Source organism: Xenopus laevis, chromosome 8L (assembly GCF_017654675.1).
Source record: "Xenopus laevis strain J_2021 chromosome 8L, Xenopus_laevis_v10.1, whole genome shotgun sequence".
Taxonomy (NCBI): Eukaryota; Metazoa; Chordata; class Amphibia; order Anura; family Pipidae; genus Xenopus; species Xenopus laevis.
In genome coordinates, this window is record NC_054385.1 from 92,175,560 (window position 1) to 92,195,163 (window position 19,604).

Sequence of the window (19,604 nt, forward strand, 5' to 3'; positions counted from 1 at the left end):
ATACTTACTAAGAACCTTGCTGCCTGAACTGACCTTTGCCTGGATTTGACTACTCTACTTCTTAAACCCTTGATACCACGAACTATGTTTGGAACCTACTGCTTCCTCCTTGGTCTGTAACTCCAACCTGAGCCTTCGGGCTCTGACACATAGCAGATAACAGATAAAACACCATTGTATTAAACATGGCTTATCTGTTAAGTGCTAAGTAACCTGTATCTTTTCTTCTTTTTGTCCAGCTTGAATGGCTGCCCCCATGGCTACACAGCAGCTTGTTTATATAAACTATAGTAGTGGTTCTGATGCGAACACACAGCTTTTACCAGTGCATACTAACAGTATATTATATGATATATATATGATTACTTAAATTAATTAAATTTTTTGGTGTTACGGTTCCTAATGTGATTAAAAGACGTCAAATACACAACATACAAGGCATTTTATCACTGCCAAAGCTCAAAATATAAACCACAACCTTTGGTAATTCTAAATCAAAATCAAAGTTAAAATACATAAACCAAACACAATTGGAAAACCTAAACCAACTTTTATATTCATTGAACCTGGCATACAGCTGTAGAAAAGCTGTTAAGATTCTGAGGCTGATTGTGCAGAATGTTCCTATATAGCTCTTTTTTTCTAATTAAAGATATCTAATTTTGCTAAACAACAATTCAATGGTTTGGTTGCGTTGGTTTTCTCTGGCAGAAAGGGCAAGAGTAAGCCTGAAACGTTGCCCGGTTGTTTGACCTAATAAATTGAAGTTTTCACTTTTTGCAACAAATTGGTGCTGCAGCGGTATTTTTTCCTGTATTTCTCTGGCATTACTTGTCTGAATCAATCTCAACACAGTATGACCAAATGACTGTGCTGTAGAAAATATTTTATTAATTCATAATAAAATAATTATATTTATGTTTGCATCCACCATGGAAACATCAAGGATGTAAATGCAAAATGCATTTCATTAGGTAGAGGTACAATGCTCCGTATAAGGTGAGCTAGACATATCTGGAGAAACCTAATCTGTGTCAGAGTAAGCTGCTTCGGTGGTTGCTCTAGAAATAACCGCACTTTGCCGGCCTGCTCCTGGCCGTATGTCAGACTGATGTGAGGACAGGCCATGGGAATAGAATGAGGCTGAGCTTTTATCCCCTCTTGTTCCGGGCTTCTCCTCCTCCTCCTCTTCCTCTTCTTCCTCTGCCCCTACTGGTATGAGGCTATGAAGATGGAAGTTTTTCAGAGGTTCTCCTAATATTCCAATCCTGTGTGGGAAGAAGCACAGAGATAAGAGCATAGTAACTGTATCTTGCTGTGTCTTGTTTTACTGCATCTGGCAGGTGGACAAACATTTCAACATTGGCTGATATTGATTTACTTTTCTCAGCATGTTAAAACTTCTTCTGTGATATTTAGTTCTCTTTTTTACCCTTAGGCTGCTTTCTCCAATACCTTCAGCAGGTTTCCACAAACCCGTGATTGTGAGGGTGTATACAGCAATCAAGTTTCTCTTCTTTACAAACCTCCAAAACTGAGTAACTGTTATATGTACCCATTATCAAGCTGTGAGCAATTACCTAATGGTGCCATCAGTATTACATTTTATTTGCCAACCATTTCAAAACTACAGCTTACCCTACTTATATATGCACCCATATCCCTTCTTCTGCCTTAACTGACCTTCCTGCCCTATTGGTTGGACAATCCAAAAGTCAGCCTGTGTATGGGCGAATTGAATATTAACTATATGGATTAACTATTAGGATATTAAAAAGTCACCTAGGATTTCTATGACCATATAAGACCACAGAACTCTGGAGTCATTTCAGAAATCCTATAACTGAGCACTGTTTCTCATAACTAAGCTTCAAAGTATTATTGTTAAAGCACTTGACACAGGCACAATTCTAACTTTATAAAATTAAGCACTTGACATCACTCCATCATTTTGTCAGGCTCTGGCATCACTTTTGCTATTGCTGCTGAAGCTATAGCAATGGGCATGGAGGCAGGGAAAAGACCAAATGTATTAAAGATCCAAGGTACTCCCACAAAAAAGGATAGACTCTCTAGCAGCAATGGGAGGTCCAACATAGATAAGTAACAGTGTAGTGAGCTTAGTTTTAAAAAAAAAGGTATTCTTACTTAGTATAATTTAAAATGATAGTGACATATTCTGCAAAGAAACTGTAATGTGCTGTTACACTTTTAAAAGAGAAGGAAAGGCGTTTACCACTTGGGGATGGCAATTGTTAGGCACCCCCAAGTCAGGCCCGGATTTGCGGCAAGGCCCCAAGTGAATGTATTTACACCGCCCGGGGTTATTCCAAGAAGCACCACGGATCGCTTCTCTTTCGGCTTCTTCTTTCTTCAAATTTCCCAGGGCAGACGCATGTGCAGTAGAATGAAAAAGCCAACTTTTAAGTTCAAGTTAATGCACATGCGCTGCCGCGCGAAGAAAGAAAAAAACGGAAGATCATCACTCTGTGATGCTCACTGGTATAACTCCGGGCAGGTGCAGTTTCCTGCTGATAGGAGCACTGGGCCGGGGTTTCAGGTAAGTAAATATATTCACTTGGCGGTGCCTGCATTTTGCACCCCCAAGTGTGAAACGACTTTCCTTCTCCTTTAAGAACAATTGCCTTTTTATAAACCAAACTACAGTATGTGAAATTGTAGAACAGAAGGACATAGTCGCAGATTTAACTGCTAATGTGCAAATTCATTATGGTCTGCGACTTTGTCCTTCTGTTCTACAATTTGAACTTACACTCATTTATTGGGTACCTGGACGGAGCACCATTGGGACAGTAATAGGACATGCTGCATCTTGCTGTGTGTATAAACCTTACTGCTGAGTATGTGAAATGAGTTGTGTACCTTTAAAAGTAGTTGATTCTGACAATTGTACACTATACTGTTATTTATAGAAAATTATATGAAATGTGATTCTAAAAGCAAACAATATTTTTGTCAGTAACCTTGGTGTAATAAGGCAAGGAGACATATCAAGCCAGTTCTCTGTATCTGTGACCCCCAAGTGGCTACCGGGGTGTAGGTTGTGTTTGTGGAAGAGGTAGCTGGATCTTTCCTTGGGCGAGGGGATTAAGGAGGTGAGGGTTGGAGAGCACTGTGTCAGGATACTCTTTATTGCAGGCCGCTTTATACTCTCATTCTTGTTCCTAAAGAAAAACAGAATCGTTTTCAAGTTAGGGGCCTATTTTCCTGAATTGTAATTTTTCTCTAAAAAATTGTGTTTTTTTATTTCTCTAAAACTCTAAAAATTGGAGATTTATTAAAAGGAATGAAAAACTATAATACAGGTATGGGGCCTGTTATCCAGAATGCTCAGGACCTCCAGTTTTCGGGATAACTGATATTTCATACCTTAAGCCTACTCAAAAATCATGTAATTCATTATGTCTTAGTTTGGATGAAGTACAAGGTACTGTTTTATTGTTACAGAGAAAAAGGAAATCATTTTTAAAAAAAAAAATTTTTGGTAGACGACCTTTCCGTAATTCTGAGCTTTCTGGATAACAGGCTTCTGGATAATGCATCCCATTCCTGTACATAACTTTTCCAAGCAAAAGCAGTTGTGGTCCCATAGAAGTCAAGGGGAGCTGCGCTGATCCTATTGGACATATTTTTAGTCGTACACTTCAGTCTTTTAAGGGTTTTTGGGTTTTTTTGCTTGAAATTGTTCAAGAAACACATATTTTTATAGGTTTTAGATATATTCAATTTATTATATTAGGATATTTTAACAAATTTCATTTGTGAATTAGAAGAAAATAAGTTTAATCATAGTTTCAAAAAACTCTAATACAGGTATAGGACCGGTCAGGGCTGGACTGAGAGTCAAAATAGGCCCTGGCATTTCAGGTACAAAGTGGCCCAATCAGCCCACAGAGAGGCCCAAACAGACCCCACCAGCCCACTAAATACTGACTTTCTATGGCACTTTATAGCAGCCCCTCTGGCATTTGCCGGAACCCACAGATTGCCAGTCCGGGCCTGGGACCTGTTATCCAGAATGCTCAGGACCCGTGGTTTTCCAGATAACGGATCTTTCTGTAATTTGGATTGTCATACCTTAAGTTTACTAAAAAATACTGTAAACATTATATAAACGCAATAGGCTGGTTTTGCTTCCAATAATGATTCATAATATCTTAGTTTGGATCAAATACAAGCTACTGTTTTATTATTACAGAGAAAACCCCCATGAGTCTTTAACATAAAAGTTATTTTTGAACAAAAAAGTATAAAAACATTTCTAAAAATCCAACTTGTGGGGATAAAAAGGATATGATGGCAGAAAATACATTTGCGTTTTCTAACATCATGTCAGCCAAACCCCAAGCTTTGGCTAATGATACCTTAAGGTATGATATCAATGTAAAATTAATTCTCAAGATCCATATTATAAATGTGACTGTGTACAGTTACTGTATGTGTGTCTGTTCATTCATTTTCTTATTTGCAGAAAGATACGTGCAAACAATTTTGTATGCTAAAAATACTCATTTTCAGAGATGTAGAGTGAAAACAGGGGTGCTTTTTAAACTCACTTTGCTCCTATTTTACCTGTTCCCTGCATAAGTTGCTTTCTTCTTTGATTTCTTCTTTTCCATATAAAAGTTCCAACTTTGCTCTTCCGGGGCATCTTTTGGCCGTAATGCAGGATTAAATGCATTGGAGCGTAGAAGCCTACCAACTTCCTCTTCAATTACATTAAGATCCTTGCGCCTAAATACAACCCAGGCAATGTATATACAGAAGCTGTACAGGCACTACAAGGATGCAAGCATAGAAAAGTGTATCAGAATCACAGGTTGCTAGTAGGAATGTTCAGTGGTTGAGGCCTGAAAGCTGGGCTGAGCATATGGCCCCAGCCTCTCATGATACAGTAAAACCAGTATTTTATCACACAGTGTTGCCTCAGCATTTCACTGTTTGGGATGGTAATTCATGACACAGTTGCCCCAGTATTTCATGACATAGTGTCCCCAGCCCCAGTGTTAATATGAAATACTTTGCATAAGGTATACATTGTGTCAAGTGAAACTAGCTCTATATAATCTGATAAGAAGCATCTCTGCATTTCTCTTCCATGACGCACAGTATGCAAAGTATAAGGAAATATTTTCTCTTGTAATAGGACAAGAATATACTAAATAAAAGGTACTGTCATAAATCATAATACAATTCCTGGCCTGCTCTCTGCAAAATCATATACACATACGTATGTATATTATCCTTACCCCCAAAATAGCATACATGCATGATACCATCTCAAACAGTAACTAATGTCCAAAAATACTTAAAAATGCTTGTTTTCCGCTCACAGTAAAGAATCACAGTGAAAAACCATGCCACTGATTTCACATCTTTTTTCATGCGCCTGCTCCCCCACTCATGTATGTGTCTATTGATTCCTTATTCCGGCCCATGGCATTTACATTCAGATAAATAGCAAATTCATGAGGGGAGATGGGATACTGGACCTGCAGGTGGTTGGGGGGCCTGGGGATTCTAAGATACACCCCTGTCTGTGGGGCATATTCTTTTTTTAACATTCTACCACCATTGAAAAATATTATTGTCTGGATTTTTCTTTCCTATTATTATTCCTGGATAAAAAGATATTTTGGAGTTGCAGGGAGGCACATTTACCAAACTCAAAAAAGTGTTTTTCTTGGTATTTTATGTTTGAAAAAACATTGTACTTACTCACCACATAAGGGAAGAGGCCCAGGTGCACCGCCCTGAGCCCTCAGCACGGGGAGCAGACAAACTGCTTTGGAGCAGGCACTCAAATAAAGGCAGTCTTCCACAAGGCAGTTGATTCAAAATGAAGCAGTTTATTGTGTCCACAACCTTACGCATTTTGTGTTACAAACACTTATAGGCTGAGCATATGACTAAGTGTCTACTGGTTAAAGATTGCCTTTATTTAAGTGCCTGCTCCAAAGCATTTTCAGTATTTTATGTTTGGTTTAACATTTACAATGCTTTCCACCGACATTCTGAAAACCTATAACAACTTTTCTTGAGAATAATAATCTGGTTCATTTTTCAAAGTTTGTCATCACTAAAACCTTTTAATCCTGTGGGTCAAAAACTACAAACTCTGCTCCAAAGTCAACCAAGATGATAAGTTCACATTATATGAAACTTAGAACAATGAAAGTCGGTAAATTTGTAAATAATGATAAAAAAAAGATGATAAATATAGAAGATTTTCCAGACAACATTTTTTTCGCTTTTGAAAAAAATACTGGGATACATTGATAAAAAGGGGAAAATTGCATGTCTATCATTTCACGTGATGAAATTAATTTTAAAAACAATATATTAACATTTAAATTAAAGGGGTTGTTCACCTTTGAGTTAACTTTAAGTATGATGTAGAGAGTGATATTCTGAGACAATTTGCGATTGGTTTTCATTTTTTATTATTTATGGTTTTTGTCATTTAGCTTTTTTATTCGGCAGCTCTCCAGTTTGAAATGTCAGCAATCTGGTTACCGGGGTCGAAATTACCCTAGCAACCATGCATTAATTAGAATTAATCAAATAAATCAGTGACCCCCATTTGAAAACTGTAAAGAGTAAGAAAAAAAGATGAATAATTAAAAAAAAATAAAAAACTATAAAAAAAATAATGAAAACCAACTGAAAAGTTGCTTAGAATTAGCCATTTTGTAACATCTGAAAACTTAACTTAAAGGGGTGGTTCACCTTGTTATTTTATTGAATGGCTATTTCTAAGCAACTTTTCAATTGATCTTCATTATTTATTTTCTATATTTTTTGGAATGATTTGCCTTCTTCTTCTGACTCTTTCCAACTTTCAAATGGGGGTCACTGACCCATCTAAAAAAACAAATGCTCTGTAAGGCTACACATTTATTGTTATTGCTACTTTTTATTTCTCATCTTTCTATTCAGGCCCTCTCCTATTTATATTCCAGTCTCTTATTCAAATCAATGCATGGTTGCTAGGGGACTTTGGACCCTAGCAAACAGATTGCTGAAACTGCAGATTGGAGAGCTACTGAATAAAAAGATAAATAACTTAAAAACCACAAATAATACAAAATTAAAACAAATTGCAAATTGTTTCAAAATATCACTCTCTGCATTATACTAAAAGTTAACTGAAAGGTGAACAACCGCTTTCATTTAAAAAAAAAATATTCTGACCTTAAATAAATCTGCCCCTTAAGCAGGGAAAAATCACAAATATGGAAACTTTCCGCAATTAGGGGGGGTTGGTGGCAAGAATGTTTTTGGTAAAGAAAATCATAAAAAAAAATAGTGACTGATAAGCATTTTTGTGGGATCACATGTGACCAGTTGAGCTCGGATATTTCTCATAAAACCTGCAGTTACCTCATAGAATCTGCGATCCTTATTTGTTGCCGAGGCTTTGTTCCTGTCAGATAAAATAGGGTAAAACAATTAGGATTGAGTTCTTTTGCAAACACAAACAAAATACTACTACACTAGATCTGCTAAGAAATGTGTTAAAATCCTTTCTGGAGTATAAACTATGGTGTTTATAAAAAGTATTTATTATGCTGGAACACTAACTGCCATGGGCGCCAGCCTTTAATACCAAACAAATACCAATGAATCAGAAACTTGGCAGCAGACAGCTACAGCAGAAATAAATCGGCCACCTCCCATCAACTGCCAAAGTACAAAAAAATAATCCCTTAAAGGGCCACATCATGTTTAAATCAAATTTTAATATTATAAAGTAGGAATATCTTACAACAAAATGACAGAATATGTTGGTATTATTATTATTATTGTTATTGATAATAATAGTTATATAGACGTATTTATCCTTTGTGGTTTTTAAATTAATAGGGTCCTGTAGCTCTCCAGTCTGTAATTATTATTATTATTATTATTAATAATATAGACGTTTTTATCCTTTGTGGTTTTTAAATTAATAGTGTCCTGTAGCTCTCCAGTCTGTAATGTAAACTGTTATCTTGTTGCTTTCATTTTCCATTAGCATTAGTAAGCAGTAGTTTTAGTGACAGACAGGAAATAAACAGTAAAGGGGTGTTAATTACAAAGATTGATTATAAAACATAGTTAACAAAAATAACATTTTAACCTCAAGGTTGATATGTATGATATTCTGGTCACCAAGGTCAGTAACTACAGCAACCAAACAGCATTTCCACTATAATATTTACAAACATTTGTATAAAATAAATAAACTGTCATTGTCACATCTGAACGACATTAGGGCTCATTTATGTTCACAAGTACTGTGAGCACAGTGCAATTTTAAGTACAATCTCTATGTTTTTTTTCCCATAATGCCACATTTTTTCCCCAGAATTCCAGCGTCATTGCAGTTGCAAGGGGGGTGATAAACTTAATGCACTTGTAAAGCAACTAATGCAATTGCAGCCATTTCACAAAGATGCATTTTGTTGTCATATCCGGGAATACGTATAATGTGGGTACCTGAAAAGAAGTTCCACTATAAGTGGAAAAAGTTAATTTTAAGATAACCTTCCTCTTTAACAGGTATAGCAAGTGTAATGAAAAGAAAAAACCTCTAAGTAACCTGGAACATTCAGCTTACATCAACTGACAGTGTTATAAGGTAAAGCCATGTAGCAGCAACCAACATCCAGAAGTTTTTAAGGCAAGGGTGCCACAGGTAGGCATGAGGGTGTGAGAGAATACTTCTAAATTTGCATTATCAGCACTTATTGTCTGCCTTCCTCTCCCTATTATACAGAGCTGCAGAATGTGCTCACTCTCCTTTAAGAGATACGTTGGAGCCTGTTGAATTTGATAATAGTTTATATAATGAAGTAGGGTTTACAAGTACTTTATTTTCCTATAAAATTCCAACCAGAGACCCTGAATCCTGGGCAGTCTCCGTTTGTTAATATGGGTTGTACCTGTCATGCCATGTATCTGTTTATTTTCAATAAATAGTGAAATCTCCTCCTAAGGGTACATTAAAACAGTGCCTTACTTGGTAAAGGAAAGAATGTATTTGCTAAGGAAAAGGTAAACATGTGCACATTTGGAATGATATGTTTATTGGTTTTGGCAGGCACTTTTATTATTGTAATTTAGTCCATTGAAAGCAGTACCCATTATTATCCAGAGCATAGGATATTTCCTAATTTATACCATGGGACCCATGAATGCTAAGCTAAAAGAAAGCACTATTAAAACATTAATATTAACTACTTAGGGAACCCAAAGTAATATGCTTGGGAGACAAACCTGCACTATGATTTGATGAGATTACAGTAATAGTCTCCTTTTAGATGTGTGCTCTAGGCTATACTGGTTATGTAATTAACCAAACCTATTTAAACATGTCCAAAATATCATGTATCTAGAGCTGCACACATTTCTCTAGAATGTGGTGCCAAAGATATAAAGCCAATCAAGTGTAACAAAGACTTAGCCAACTGAACGGCATCGGACATCCCTCTAAAAAGCATTTTACTCTTGTTAAAACAAGCAAAGCTGCCTTCATATTGTGAAATAACTGGCTTGTACATATCCACAGATAATCTCTGCACTGGCTTTAAGACAAGAATGCATACAGCTTTAATAAACATTGCCAAATACAGAGCCTGCAAATATAGTTCAGTAAGAAAAGTGGCCCCAGCAACAAAAATATAAAAATTAGAGTACTGGACCAAGACATGGAATTCACTTGCATTAGGAACAATACATAATTTTACCCGCAGACAACAAGCAAGATCTAGATAAAGACAACCCTTTTATAAATTAATCAGCAATGATATGGTTTTGCTTCCCCTGTGTTGCATATATTTACACCTAACAAAGTGCACAAATAGTGAGGCAGTGGAGAACAGAGAAAACCTATTTTTTCCGCTTAGGCTGGAATAGTTTCCACTTTAGAGATGTCCCTATAGCAGGGATCCCCAACCTTTTTTACCCGTGAGACACATTTAAAAATAAAAATAGCAACACAAGCATGCAAAAACTTCATGGTGTGCCAAATAAGGGCTGTAATTGGCTATTTGATGGCCCCTATGTGGACTGGTAGACCAGAGGAGGCTCTATTTGACAGTATACCTGTTTTTTATGCAACCAAGCCTGGAATTAAAAAATTAGCACCTGTTTTGAGGCCATTGGGAGCAACATCCAAGGGGTTGGTGAGCAACATGTTGCTAGCGAGCTGCTGGTAGGGGATTACCCTATAGTGACTTATAGGGACAACCCTATGGCTGCAAGCTATATCAGATAGGGCAATGATGTGCTATTTAGTCAGTTGTCTGATTTAGAGTTTATTTATTCACTATCATTTCTAGCATACTTATATGGATGTTCCATTGTCAATAAAGCGTATTTAATGGTTTGCTGTTGCACAGTTTGTTAACGCTTTTAAAAGTTCCTCATGCCATTTCCTAGGTAAGCACCCTGATGGCATTTCACTGGCACATATAATTATACACAGAGTAGCAAGGGTCTTGACCCTTGAGGGGACCTGGTCCTGGCAATTCTATTAGAAAATGTTGGGTTCTCCATGCCAAATAGATTGCATATTAACAAGACTAAAAGTTTTGCATTACTTTCCACAAGCCATGTGGTGCTGCTCCATCATTTCTTCTCCAAGTACAACAATGCAATATAGATGGGCAAAGTGCTTCAGGGCATTCTCCATTCTTGTCAGAACTTCCGCCAGTTCTTGGTTTTCAAAAATACTAGGACTCCTGGGAAAACAACCAACGCATTATTAGAAAAACATCTACTGTCATTTATGTACTGTCATTTATTCCTAAATTTGTTCATCATCCAAATCTCATCGATTCACTACACGTAAGTAAAAAACTTTTATTTAGCTTAATAATACATTTTATATATGGTGAATTTGCTTTCTAGATGTCAATAACAAATGGTAAAATGTCTTCAAATAGAAAAAAATGTGATAGCAACTAAATAATAATAAATTGACGCTTGCATAGAGCTGGTATACACTTTTCCATTGACACTATGACACTTGGCAATGTAGATACAGAACTGAAGGGAGATAAATGTCACCATTAAAGAGTTCCCATAAGGTTACATTTACTCTCAATGTAGTATAAAGTTTACATGAGAAGTCTTCTGAAGCAGGTTTTGTTGCCCTTTAAATTACATTTTAGTCACACTGATACAAGAATTGTGCTACATAATTTAAAATTGATATGGTTTGTCATTAACCATACATATTTTTTCAGAAGTTCACAAAATGTGTACATCATTAGAATGTGGCGGGCTCAATTCACCTCATCCCATCACCCAAAACAGATTTTTCCATAGGTTACTTACAGCATCAATGACTTTGGCTTGTTTTCAAGGGAATGCTTCTGCAAATGACAGGAAAGATAATAAAGTAGGGACATAAGGAATTCATCCAGAAGCTGAGATCTAAAGCCAAGGAGAAATAAATACTTGTCAAATGGCAAATAAAATAGAGGCAGAATAATAAGTCCTTCTAGTCATGTCACATGAGTTTTCACAGGCTATACTGCCCCATTAAATTTACTTGCTCCAGTTGCAGGAAAAAAATAATTTATTTTATACTAATTTGTCTTTCATTTTACAAACAGAGGTATGGGCCAACTTTTTCAAAGGCAATCCCATATAGCAAGACTCTTCACCCAAAACCCATTTAGGTATCTGAAATCAAACATTTCCCTTCTCAGTTTCAAATAGGATAACTCATTTTAGTTATTCAATTCGGGAAAGAATAATCATATAACATTAAAGGGATGGGCCCTGGAATTACTTTACCTTACAGCTGCAGAAAATGAAGTTATGTATCGTGGTTCCTGTTCCTGCAACAAATTTAAGGCAACGCCTGGAATAATCAAACAAGTTATTACATGGATAAAAGACCCGTGCCAATAAATTTCAAAAGAAAATGTGTTCACAAGATCACTGATTTCTTGGACACCGTTTCAGCCAATTACAACTTCTGGGTTCCTCGGGTACAGAGTGTCATTCTGTTTGCACCCATGTGGAAATTAAGCAGAGTGGTGTAAGTAATTCGTAGCTGAAGGCTACAAGCCCTCTGTACAAGCATAGGAATCCTATAGCCCATGTCAGTTCCAGGTTAGCATTGGGTACAGGGCTTCTCACACTGTACCATTCAACTATCAATTACTTAGCTAAAGGAAATACATGAACCATTATATGAAACTACAAAAACTATTGATGTATAAAAATAGTTGGAGTAATTATGGTGTAAACTCATTACTCAGTATCTACTGAGTATCCTATACATTTATAGTATCCAGCTGTGGAAATTATACAAAGCAATGACTTTGCTCAGGGTTTAGTCTATTTTTATAGAGCATTTTCTAAAAGCCAATGTAATTGCTATGAACAAAAAGTATAAGGGGTGCAAGATGTTCTCAGGCTGGAAGTCCTTGAAGGCACACATGCTACATGCAAGCTTTTATGCATGTATATGTGCGTGCATTTTGGCACAGTGAATGCAATGATGCATCACTGGAAATGGGTAGGAAGTAATTTAGGGTACATAATGGATGGCATTTCAATAGTCCCATGCCCAAGTGAGACATCACTTATGTGTTTTTAATAACTTTTGGGATCTGAAAGTGCAGGTTGCCCATTAGGGTATTGCTCCGCAGACCTGGAGGAGGACTGTGTGGCAATTAAGTTCCAGTCCTCCCTAAACGGACAAGACTACAGTAACCACCAAACTTGGATGGCTGTAACCTTTTTGGCACCTACCCTGAACTCAGCCTGCACGATCACCATGGCATCTGCTCAGTCGTAACACCCTGGAATCAGGAGTGTAGGCTCCACATTGATAACACAACAGAAGTCTTCTACAGAAGGGCGTCATTGAAACAGAGCAAGTATAGTAATCCCCACTCTCTTGCACAGAAACTCTGTGGCTATGTAGGAGAGTAACGTTTAGCTTTAGGGACCACCAACTGGCAGATATGTTATAAAAAGGCTCAGGTTGCCCTACCCCATAACATTTAGAAACCAATAATTTTTGCTTTCCACCAATAAAAGATAACTGCTGACCAGTTTAAGGAATGTAGCAGGGAACAGACATGGAGATGAACAGGTTTTTGTAGACCTTGCTCATTTATTACATTTCTTTTAATGTGTTAAATTCCAAACTGATGCCAAGACAAAGGGATGTTGTTTGTCTTCTAACTAGATAAAGCAGACATTTTAAGGGCCAGAGAATAATTAACAGAGAGAACATGCAAATAATAAATGCACTTCACAGAAATTAATGTTCTTTTTCCCTTCTAGCGTAACACGACCACGTACGTAATTGTAATGGCAAAGGAATCAGCACTATATGTTGATTGACTATATGTCATAATGTATTTTACCTGACACCAGCACTATTACAAAACTTCACCCCATTAGTATGGCTACAGAATGATTAGTGTTCCTTACACTTGACATCCTCTAGTGTGACATATTCATCTCGTTTATTGGCTTGCTTGGGAGATCTGGTCACTCTGTCATTGAAAACTGGAGATTTGGCTCCAGGAAGAGTGCAGAAGTAACTAGAGTTCCCCCTGCAAATGAGAGAAACATACTACAATGTTTCAAAGTGAGACACCATGACAGATATAGACATTTTGTATAAATTCAGCTTTTTGTTCTTGAGAGGGAAAGGTCTACAGTTAAGGTGATAAACCCATGTACTGCAATAGTTGAAATGGTTTGTGTTGTTATTAGAAATAAAAGAACATTATTGCTTCTTGTAATTTAATTTTAATGTCAATAATATGCTTTCTTTTCATCTATGGAGAAGGATTAATTCCTGCAAATTACAAGTGAGATAGACTCCTTCTCCTAGATCTAGTCAGTGAATAACCAAACTATAATTACTTTAAGTATTCCAACTATTGAATATATTATGTTAAGTATATTAATTTACTCAATAAATACCTTTTTGATGTTTACTGAGACTCTTCACTGAATGGACTATTATAGGAACAACGTTAATGAGGACTGCAATTGGAGATACACTTCAAAACTTTTTGGACTTTAATATATGTAAAAATATGTAATTTCAGAATTATTTCCCCTTTAACATGATTGTCAGGTGCCTCCAGTAGTTACTGTTTGTTTTCTTATAAATATGCACAGTTTCACTGGTTCACTAATACTGAGGAAGGAACATGTGGTCCCAAAACGTTTAATTGTGTGTGAAGGGTCATGAGCACCATGTAATAAAGTTGGGATTACCCTGTTTGCTGCATTATACAGGTATCAGCACTGCTTTTTCTGACAATTACAATACTGGCATGTGGCTAGGACAGTACTAATACCTTCACCCCTACCTTTCACTTTTCACTCTGTACAGGGAATGGGTTATACATACTGTAAGAGTCATTTACTGTAAGATTTACCGGTAATCCATTCTAGGGTTAAACATATATTTAGTTCTGCAATTACCTAAATAGAACACATCCCTCTAGGTAAGTAAAATAACTCCCATTCAAATGTATAAATGTAAACACGCAGACAGATATCATTTGTATACACAACAGCCTTATTTTACTAGGGATGATAATATGGAAATGAGGCCTGTGAATAAAACAAATTTCCATATTGTCACAGAGAGGCTTCTTATTTTGCAGCAAGAATATAAAACTAATATAATATTTTGAGAACAGATAAGAAAATATAATATGTCGCTCAAGCTATCTCGTCTTTGTGATCGGATATTCATCCCACTGTTATTTTGGCTAGTTGACTTTTTCCGCCTAGTTCTATGGCTGGTTTGGAAGGCAGCATATCCCTGCCAGTGTAACCTTTCATACTGGGAATACTTTAACATCACAATCACTGTAACAGAATAGTTGCAACATGAGGGTAACACTGTTCCAGGGGATTATTGGTTTTATAAAAAGGCTCTCTTGGACCATTGCCTCCAGTTCACCTCATTTCCTAAAAATGTACAGTATATCCCATTGTAAGCAGTTGCTCCTGTTATTTTTGGTACCTGGGACATGCACATAGCTTTGCATTAATTAGGGAAGGACTGGCACCCGACTATATACAATATGCATTTAATACAACCAACAAACCAAGTCTGTTACCACATTTTATTTTCTGTTACATTTCTGTCAAACATATTTGTCCATAGTATTATTATATAAAAGAACTAAAGCATATAAAGGAATATGGTTGGGAATGCTGTATTTTATATACAAACTTACTATACCAACCCTGAGGTTCAGCAGCCTCTAAGTTGCAAGTACAACTTAGTCTCTGTGTAAAATATATAATGAAGCAATAGAATCAGATAAAAGTTGAGAGTAGGACTGGCCATACCAGGGATGACTTTGACGTAGTTGGCCAGTTTGAATATATTCCAATATGTGGGCAAAAAAACCCTGTTTTGTTTAAAAGTAAGACATTTTTAATAGCTTAAAGGACCAGTAACATAATTTTTTTTTTAAAAAAAAACGTGTTAGTATACATCGAAAAAAACCCACAGGATTTTCCTCCAGACAGGGACATTGTGCCACGAGAAACGCTGCATTGGCATCTAAACTCAGAGTGACAACTTTTGGTTCCTCCAGACACCACTCCGCTGGTGATGTGATGGATCAAGAGGAGGCCCCGGGAATGAACCCCTTCGCAGACGGTATGAGAGCTTTCAAGCTCAACCCGAGCAGCCACGATTTTGCCTCGGCCAGACCGATTTCACTCTGCAGGCTCCAGGCTACTCTGTGGCTGCTCTGGGGCACTATCATCACCCGGGCAAGTCAGCTCTTACTCCAGCGTTGCCTTCAACTCCACCCAGGACTTTCTCTTCTGCAAACGGGGCTTCGGGAAGGCCGCCAGCACTCAGCACAGTCTCTTTGCCTCCGTCGCGGGAGGCTTTGCTGGACCCCACGGGCCACTTGATTTTCCCTGGTCTCCACGAGCAAGCAGGCAGCCACACTTCCCCCATGCTGCCAGTAAAATAGCCAGGGAGGAGAATTCAAGCGCCGCAGAATGGATGGTCGCCCTGTCGCCTTTTCTGAAGAGGAGCGGAAGTGGAGTTTCTGTAAGCTATTTCTTAATAAAGGCTTTGCTATTTTAAAATTTAATTTGTCTTGGTGTTTTTTATAGATGTATACTAACAAATTTTTTAAAAAACTTTTTTGATGTTACTGGTCACACAGGCAACTTCGGGCGACTATGGAAAACTCATAGCTGCATGTGCATTAGCGCAGGCGACTTTTCATTATAGTCTATGGGAAAACAGTCGTCAGGCGACAAAATCTCCCCGAATCTCCTTGTGTGAACTAACCCTAATGGTTTCAAATTTAGTGGTGAGGACAACTTTGCCATTTTTGCTAGTTATGGTGTACCAGCAGGAGCAGGCTGCATTGGAGCCCTTTACATACCGATTGCTCTGTGGCACCTAGGGAGAAATGTCTTTGATGTCCTTTATTTCTCCTTCAAAGAATAAGGGACGGATTTTAGCTTTTGTAAATGTCAGCGTCACTGGTACACCCCTCAACCCCTCACACCTTAATTATCACATAATGCTATGGAACAATACCTGTCTGGTGCTTTGTTTAGATTATCCTGGAAGTGGATTGCTCTGCCCTTTTTAATTCTTTCTCTGGTATCTGTAAATGTGTTGTTACTGCATTGGGAAAATAAAGATGATTATGAGCTAGGGGAAACAAATGATGAATGAATGAAAGACTAATTGAGAGAATACATACCTCATAAACCTTGAGAATTCCAGTGTTTTTGTGTCTTCCTTCCAAAACCAGTGCCCAGGATTTGGTTTTATTACCTAAAAATGAATTTGTATAACCTTTAACTATAGAGTATGCCAATACAGGTATGGGACCTATTATCCAGAATTTAGGGGACCTGGGTTTTTTTTGGATAAGGGATATTTCTGTAATTTGGATCTCTATCCCTTAATTTAAACATTAATTAAACCCATTAGAATTGTTTTGCATCCAATAAGGATTAATTATATCTTGGTTGGTATCAAGTACAAGATACTGTTTTATTATTACAGAGAAAAAGGAAAATTTTCAATTATTTGATTAAAATAGAATCTATGGGAGATGGCCTTTCTCTAATTTGGCACTTTCTGGATAACAGGTTTCTGGATAACAGTTTCAATCCAAGACTTCAGGTATATTAATGTGGGGTGTGCATTTGACATGAGTTTAGGAAAAAAAACTGCTTTTATTATATATGAAAGTATGGGTACACGCTTCAGAAGAACCCTAAAATGTTGTACAGGTAAGGGACCTGTTATCCAGTATGCTTGGGACCTGTTATCCAGAATACTCCATATAAGGGATCTTTCCATAATTTGGATCTCCATACCTTAAGCCTAAAACATAATTTAAACATGAATTAAACCCAATAGGATTATTTTACTTTCAATAAGGATTAATGATATCTTAGCTGGGATCAAGTACAAGTTACTCTTTTATTATTACAATTATTTTTTTTGTTAAATTTAATTATTTGATTAAAATGGAATCTATGGGGGATTGGGGGATGACTTTCCCATAATTCAGATCTTTATGGATAATTGATTTCCGGATAACAGTTCCCATACTCTACGTCAGGGATCCCCAACCTTTAGAACCCATGAGCAACATTCAGAAGTAAAAGGAGTTGGGGAGCAACACCAGAATGACAAATGTTCCTGGGGTGCCAAATAAGGGCTGTAATTGCCCCATTTAGTAACCTCTATGTGGATTGTCAACCTACATTGAGGCTCTGTTTGGCAGTACACCTGTTTTTTATGCAACTAAAACTTTCCTCCAAGCCAGGAATTTAAAAATAAGCACCTGCTTTGAGGCCACTGGGAGCAACATCCAAGGGGTTGGAGAGCAACATGTTGCTCATGAGCTACTTGTTGGGGATCACTGCTCTACGTTATAACAAAAGGAGGGTTTTCTTTAGCCATCTATCCTTGTTGTGCCTGATTTCCTATTCTGATTTACACATAAGACTGGATGTTGTGGAATTTGTTAGTTGGAAACATTGGAAAAGTGTTGGTTCTTACCTTTTATAATCTTTTTTTTTCTCAATGCTTGATAAGCAAGCTCATTACAAATACAAATGGACAGAACAGCCAGCTGTTGTCTTTTATAAGATTTATTTGAAAGTGAATGTATTCCAGTATTATTATTAGTGTTATAAAATAAGACGATAATGAGGCTTCAACATATTTTGCTGTGAATCATTGCAGGACTCGGGTGTAATAACAGGGGCCTGGGGGGTGCAAGGGATCTTGGGAAGTACTGGCTGAGTTCTGACAATGCTATTGTCAGTGTTTATTGAACTCTAAAATAATGTTTCTTTTGGGCCCAAGTAACATCCAGTTACACGACTGCAGCAGGGACGCAATCACTCTACTACAAATAAACCTCTGCATAAAGCCTAGTAGTAATGAAATAATGAATGAATAAATGTACTTACAGGATCCATGGAGTCTCACAGGCCACACTTTCTTGCAATCACTTCTCTTGCTCTGTTTATTTTGTTGTATCTGTTGCTAGAGGCAACCATTACTGACTGACAGCAATGAGGCGGGGCCAGATAGGACTGAACAAATCTGCCAAGTGACACTGAATTAGCATTTAGCTTTCATTGCGGAAAAAATACAATTGAGCATTTTACAGATACAGGAAGATTATTTATAAAAAAAATGTACAGTATCTATTAATATGGAACAAAATTGTTGCTTGGCTTTTCTTCTCAAGTCTTTATTTGTTAAACCATTTGTTTACGATTAAGTTAACTTTTAGGGGCATATTTATCAAGGATCAAATTTCGAAGTAAAAAAACTGAGAAATTCGACCATCGAATTTGAGTACTTCAATAGTCGAAGTATTGTTTCCAGCGAAAATGGGCGTATTCGAAGTAAAATCGTACAATCGAACAATTTAACCCTTCGAAATCGAGCGATTAGAAAGATTTTTTAAAAAAAACTTTGACTTCTCAAAACTTGCCCAACAGCCTCAAATAGATTCTAGGTGGTCCCCCATAGGCTAAACAGCAATTTGGCAGGTTTAAGGTGGCAAAGTGTCAAAGTATACGTTTTTAAAGAGACAGTACTTCGATTTACGAGTGGTCGAATTTTCAAAGGTTTTTCAATTCGAATCGAAGTCGAATTTGGCATAATCGATGGTCGAAGTACACAAAAGTTACTTTGAAATTCAAAGTTTTTTAATTCAAAATTCACTTCAAACGTTGATAAATCTGCCCCTTAGTATGGTATAGAATGGCTAACTTAAAGCAACTTTTGAACTGGCCTTCTTTTTTTTATAGTTTTTGAATTATTTGCCTTCTTCTTTTGACACTTTCCAGTTTTCAAATGGGGGGTCACTGACCCCAACTAAAAACAATTGTTATTGCTATTTGCTATTACTCATATTTCTATACAGACCTTCCCCTATTCATATTCCAGTCTCTAATTCAAATCAATGCATGGTTGCTAGGGTCATTTAAACCCTAGCAACCAGATTGCTGAAATTGCCAACTGAAGAGCGGATGAGTAAAAAGCTAAATAACTAAAAACCTCAAATATTAAAAAATGA

At 37.0% G+C, this 19,604-nt stretch overlaps 1 protein-coding gene across 2 annotated transcripts; it reads right to left on the reverse strand.

Moving 5' to 3' along the window:
- Positions 1-869: 869 nt before the first annotated feature.
- ppp1r36.L (protein phosphatase 1 regulatory subunit 36 L homeolog) lies at positions 870-18,872 on the reverse strand. 2 transcript variants are annotated; one of them, NM_001095219.1, is given in 11 exon segments: positions 870-1,268; positions 2,985-3,185; positions 4,594-4,799; positions 7,405-7,447; positions 10,608-10,748; positions 11,347-11,445; positions 11,812-11,878; positions 13,468-13,592; positions 16,583-16,669; positions 16,752-16,825; positions 18,484-18,525. In NM_001095219.1, coding segments are annotated over 11 exon segments (1,296 nt in total). In that variant the 5' UTR covers positions 18,493-18,525; the 3' UTR covers positions 870-1,024.
- Between the last annotated feature and the right edge of the window lie 732 nt (positions 18,873-19,604).

Bases quoted from the DNA above. Each gene is read 5' to 3' on its own strand.
- ppp1r36.L (XM_018229131.2), bottom strand. The intron at 11,446-16,582 runs GTATTGTTCCAT...CCTTGGCTTTAG, and splicing joins CTAAACAAAGCACCAGACAG to ATCTCAGCTTCTGGATGAAT. The intron at 10,749-11,346 runs GTAAGTAACCTA...TTGTTTTCCCAG, and splicing joins AAGCCAAAGTCATTGATGCT to GAGTCCTAGTATTTTTGAAA.